Genomic DNA, 5,145 nt, shown 5'->3' with positions numbered 1-5,145 from the left:
GAAAGACAGTAAGGCCGCTTTGCTTTACGAACTGCTTAACTTAATCTTTAACCTAAGTGAGTAATTGTAACAGTATAAAACTAATTAAATAATAGTGAAAAAAGGGTAACTGCTCGTTGTTACACTTTTGTTGCGTGCCTTATATTGTAATCGGTAAAGGCTAATGAGCGAACCTTTAAAAAAACAAGTGTGCGAAAGCGTGTGAAAGTCTCTTCCCTCTACGGTCCGCATTTCGTTGTTTTCATTTTTAATTTTCGTGTTTCACATGAAACATCATTTGAAGCAGTAAAAGGGAACATGGTTTTAATTAAGAAAAGATCACCCAAAACAGACTGGCATGTAATGTCTAATTTTCACAATTTTGTTCACGTACGTTAATTTGTTTTTAACCGATGCTGCTCAATTTATACTTTTAAAAGTTGTCATAACTCAATGTAAAAACCACACGGTTTATCCGCCTGGCAAAATGGCTGAACTCTGATTGAACTAAATTTCATTGTTGACAACAACAACAACAACAACAACAACAACAACAACAACAAGGGAAATGCAACGGACCATCATCACCATTACAATTATCATTAATTTTGAGCTCCCAAAGCCAGATTTAAGACGCCCGTTTCTTAAAAAAGTGGTTTTTTAAAGAAAATCGATGAAAGGTTATTTTATCCAGAAATATAAAAGTACATTGCCAATCGTCTGACCTTGTGCAACGCAAAATACACTGTGTTTAGATGAACGACAAGGAAGCAACGTCCAACGAAAGCAAACAATGCGCGTCTGGGTGATTAATTTTTAAAAAGTTACAAATAAGGAAGGATTATCGTCAAATTAGGCAATACAACCCTCTACAGTTCAAGTTCACGGTTCCTCAAACGTCATATGATTTTGGTAATGTGCAAGAAGAAGCTCTTCGTTGCTCAACTCCTCCTGGCAAAACCAACAGCTGTGTTCTACATCCTTGTTTGAACTATGTTCTTGCAAAGTGCAGGGGAGATGAATATCTACTTCGTGTTCATTCGCACTTGCAGAACTATCTCGTGCTATTTTATCTTTTCTGGCACTTCTTCTGTTGCGAAAAAACTTTCCTATTGGCTTACGTTCATTACGCTTTTCTCCAGTATGGACTCTTTCATGTTTCCTTAAACTTCCTGCTTCGCTAAAACTCTTGCCACATTGTTTGCATTTATAAGGCTTCTCTCCAGTATGGACTCTTTTATGCCTCCTTAAACTTCCTGCTTCGCTAAAACTCTTGCCACATTGTTTGCATTTATAAGGCTTCTCTCCAGTATGGACTCTTTTATGTTTCCTTAAACTTCCTGCTTGGCTAAAACACTTGCCGCATTGTTCGCATTCATAAGGCTTCTCTCCAGTATGGACTCTTTCATGTCTCCTTAAACCTCCTGCTTGGCTAAAACACTTGCCGCATTGTTTGCATTGATAAGGCTTCTCTCCAGTATGAACTCTTTTGTGTGTCCTCAAGTGTCCTGCTTGGCTAAAACACTTGCCACATTGTTTGCATTGATAAGGCTTCTCTCCAGTATGAAATCTTTCATGGCTCTTTAAATCTCCTGCTACCCTAAAACACTTGCCACATTGTTTGCATTCATAAGGCTTCTCTCCAGTATGAACTCTTTCGTATGTCCTTAAATTTCCTGCTTGGCTAAAACTCTTGCCACATTGTTTGCATTCATAAGGCTTCTCTCCAGTATGAACTCTTTTATGCCTCCTTAAACTTCCTGCTTCGCTAAAACTCTTGCTACATTGTTTGCATTTATAAGGCTTCTCTCCAGTATGGACTCTTTTATGTTTCCTTAAACTTCCTGCTTGGCTAAAACACTTGCCGCATTGTTCGCATTCATAAGGCTTCTCTCCAGTATGGACTCTTTCATGTCTCCTTAAACCTCCTGCTCGGCTAAAACACTTGCCGCATTGTTCGCATTCATAAGGCTTCTCTCCAGTATGAACTCTTTCGTGTGTCCTTAATTTTCCTGCTTGGCTAAAACACTTCCCACATTGTTTGCATTGATAAGGCTTCTCTCCAGTATGAAATCTTTCATGGCTCTTTAGATCTCCTGCTACCCTAAAACACTTGCGACACTGTTTGCATTCATAAGGCTTGTCTCCAGTATGAAATCTTTCGTGTGTCCTCAAATTTCCTTCTAGGCTAAAACACTTGCCACATTGTTTGCATTGATAAGGCTTCTCTCCAGTATGAACTCTTTCGTGTGTCCTTAAATTTCCTGCTTGGCTAAAATACTTGCCACATTGTTTGCATTGATAAGGCTTCTCTCGAGTATGAACTCTTTCGTGTGTCCTTAATTTTTCTGCTTGGCTAAAACTCTTGCCACATTGTTTGCATTCATAAGGCTTCTCTCCAGTATGAACTCTTTCGTGTGTCCTTAAATTTCCTGCTTGGCTAAAACACTTGCCACATTGTTTGCATTGATAAGGCTTCTCTCCAGTATGAACTCTTTCGTGTGTCCTTAAATTTCCTGCTTGGCTAAAATACTTGCCACATTGTTTGCATTGATAAGGCTTCTCTCCAGTATGGAATCTTCCATGGCTCCTTAAATGCTGACTTTTACTAAAACACTTACCGCATTGTTTGCATTCATAAGGCTTCTCTCCAGTATGCACTCTTTCGTGTGTCTTTAGATTTCTTGGTTGGCTAAAACACTTGCCACATTGTTTGCATTCATAAGGCTTACTGACCATATGGCAATTCCTGTATGCAACTGATGTGGACATATTTTACGGATGGTGATCTCACTTAGCACTAAAATACACAAGAAAAAGAAGTTATTTTCATCACCAAAATCCAACCGACAGCTAAGTCATCCTTTTAAGTCAGAAAAAAACGATCTAAAAGAAGTTGTTAAAAAGAAAATCAAATTCTTATTACATTAAATTATATTATCAAGTTTGTCATAGGTATTTAAAGTTCTCGTTCCCAATGACGCGCATATTTAACGTAACACGTGAAAAGGTTACTGTTGCTCTGGTTACATATGAAAATCGCGCCTCTCGATGCATTTCTTGAAACGCTTTAGTATTTCATTGATGTTTATATAATAAATAGAATATTACATGGCCGCTTGGAGATACGAAATTTCTCTTCTCGTGTTGAAAAATATTTCACTCGTTCGCAAATATTTTTCAACACTCGAAGAGAAATTTCGTATCTCCGAGCGGCCATGTAATATCCTCTATCTATTCTCGCAACACTTGACTTTCTTTTGGAAATTGCTAGTTTCCCGTTATTGTAATGATTTCGAGACTACTCCAACTGAACCTTTCGACATGGAAAAGTGTATAGTAATTGCAGGATTAAAATTGTTGTGAACGGTGTGGATGTTTGGAGGGAAAATTTGAAATTTATTGTCGGATGTTCGCATAACCTCAGATTTGATCAGCAATTGTTTGGTGGCGTTTTTGTAGCCCTCGTCGTCATCCATGCGTAAGACGTCCCTAATACTGTTCACTGCTCACTTCATGATACAGCTGTACGTTCTTCTTATCCACACTAGCCTCATAAGCAACAAAAATTAACTTGCTTTATTAAAATAATTATCATGACATGCAGAGACCTGGAGCGGGTTGCTCGAAGCACAGTTAGCGGTAACTAATATTAAATACCATGAAAACCTATAATGTTTTCACGTGACGTCACGCCCATGTTGGTGTCACTAAACAAAGGAACGGCCACCATGTTGGAGTTATTATCATGCAAATGTTTTTTTTTGTTTCGGTTGAAACACAAGGTTACTGATCACGAGAGTGAGGACACTCTATTCTCTGTTTTCACATTCCCCATAGCATTTCATAGCAATGGTTTATCCAAATTTGGGGGCAAAAAAGAATGTATTATATGGGGAATGCGATTTTGATACCTTTTCAAAAAGTCATTATAATTCATACGCATATTAACCTATCGCACGACGCATATCGATCACGTGTATAAACCTCCATACCTTGTGATCTATGGTCATTCCGAAAAGCATGGTGGCGTCTTTGATTTCAGTCCCAGGGGCGTGCGGTGCGAAACGTGCAAACAATGCAAGTATCGCTTATCCTCAAATGGAAACGATCTTTTTGTAAAGATCACTCGCGAGGGTAAAAGGGGAAATGAGTTTGCGGAATTACATGTGGCATGAACCTGCGGAATGGCATAATTATGCGGGATGTAATATATGCAAAATAACCTTAACCCTAACCCCTCTCGGCAGGGATAGGGTTAATGTTTGGCTCATTCTGCATATATTACATCTCGCATATTTATGCCATTTTGCAGGTCATGCCGCGTGCCATTCCGCACTCATTCCTGTTTTTACCCTCACCGCTCGTGATCTTTATGAAATAGTCTCAGTCATTCTTCTTCGTTCGCTGCTTGTTTGTTCAGCCTTGCATTTCGCCACTGAGCAAGAATATTAAATGACCGCTTTGTGGCATATGGTGTTGGTGTGCAGGGATGGCGCAGTAGTGAGAGCACTCGCCTCTCACCAATGTGGCCCGGGTTCGTTGGTTCTTCGGGTACTCCGGTTTCCCCTCTCCTCAAAAACCGACATTTGACTTAATTTAATTTCATTGTTCATTTCACTTTACAGTGTCCCCAATTAGCGCTCCAGCATTTTGGAACGGATTTTTCCAACAGTGTTTTTTCTTCATCGGCAGTTCTCAATCCTCTGAATTTTCTCTTATTCGGCCTTTTTAACCAACCTCCTTCAACCATCGACAACAAAGAATAACGACTGGAGGAAGAAAGCTATGCTATTAAATTTACCATACTGGTTATAAGGGACATCAGGAGCCTATGAGTAGGAACTTGCCTCTCGCATAAAAGCCCTATGAGTCAACCTTTGCGCGTAGCTTTCAGTTTTTAGAACGACACGCGTTCTTCGGCTCTGCACGCACTGTTTAGCATGACACACACTAGAATAAAGTTATTGTCAAACGAAGACAAACATATAAAAAACAATGGAAGGAAATTGTGCAAAATGTAATTGACGTAAACGTGAGTCACCTGCTGAATGGTTAGTTCTAAAAATAGAAAGATACGCGCAACGTATTTTTTCTTAATGGCGAAATTCTCTGATGGACTGCTCTTTTATTGCATTACGAAGCACTCTTCCATATTTGTCAGCT

General features: G+C 39.2%; 1 protein-coding gene across 1 annotated transcript in view; it reads right to left on the bottom strand.

Moving 5' to 3' along the window:
* Window positions 1–861: 861 nt before the first annotated feature.
* LOC138046661 (zinc finger protein 208-like) overlaps window positions 862–5,145 on the bottom strand; it is a 74,540-nt gene continuing 70,256 nt past the window's right edge. Inside the window, exon 5 of the mRNA XM_068893263.1 lies at window positions 862–2,738. Coding sequence (XP_068749364.1) covers window positions 862–2,738 — 1,877 coding nt within the window. The remainder of the gene's footprint in view (window positions 2,739–5,145) is intronic.

The sequence above is a fragment of the Montipora capricornis genome, chromosome 4, assembly GCF_036669925.1.
Source record: "Montipora capricornis isolate CH-2021 chromosome 4, ASM3666992v2, whole genome shotgun sequence".
In the NCBI taxonomy this organism is placed as follows: Eukaryota; Metazoa; Cnidaria; class Anthozoa; order Scleractinia; family Acroporidae; genus Montipora; species Montipora capricornis.
The sequence above is the reverse complement of the archived record's forward strand: the minus strand, read 5'-3'. Positions and strand labels throughout refer to the sequence as shown.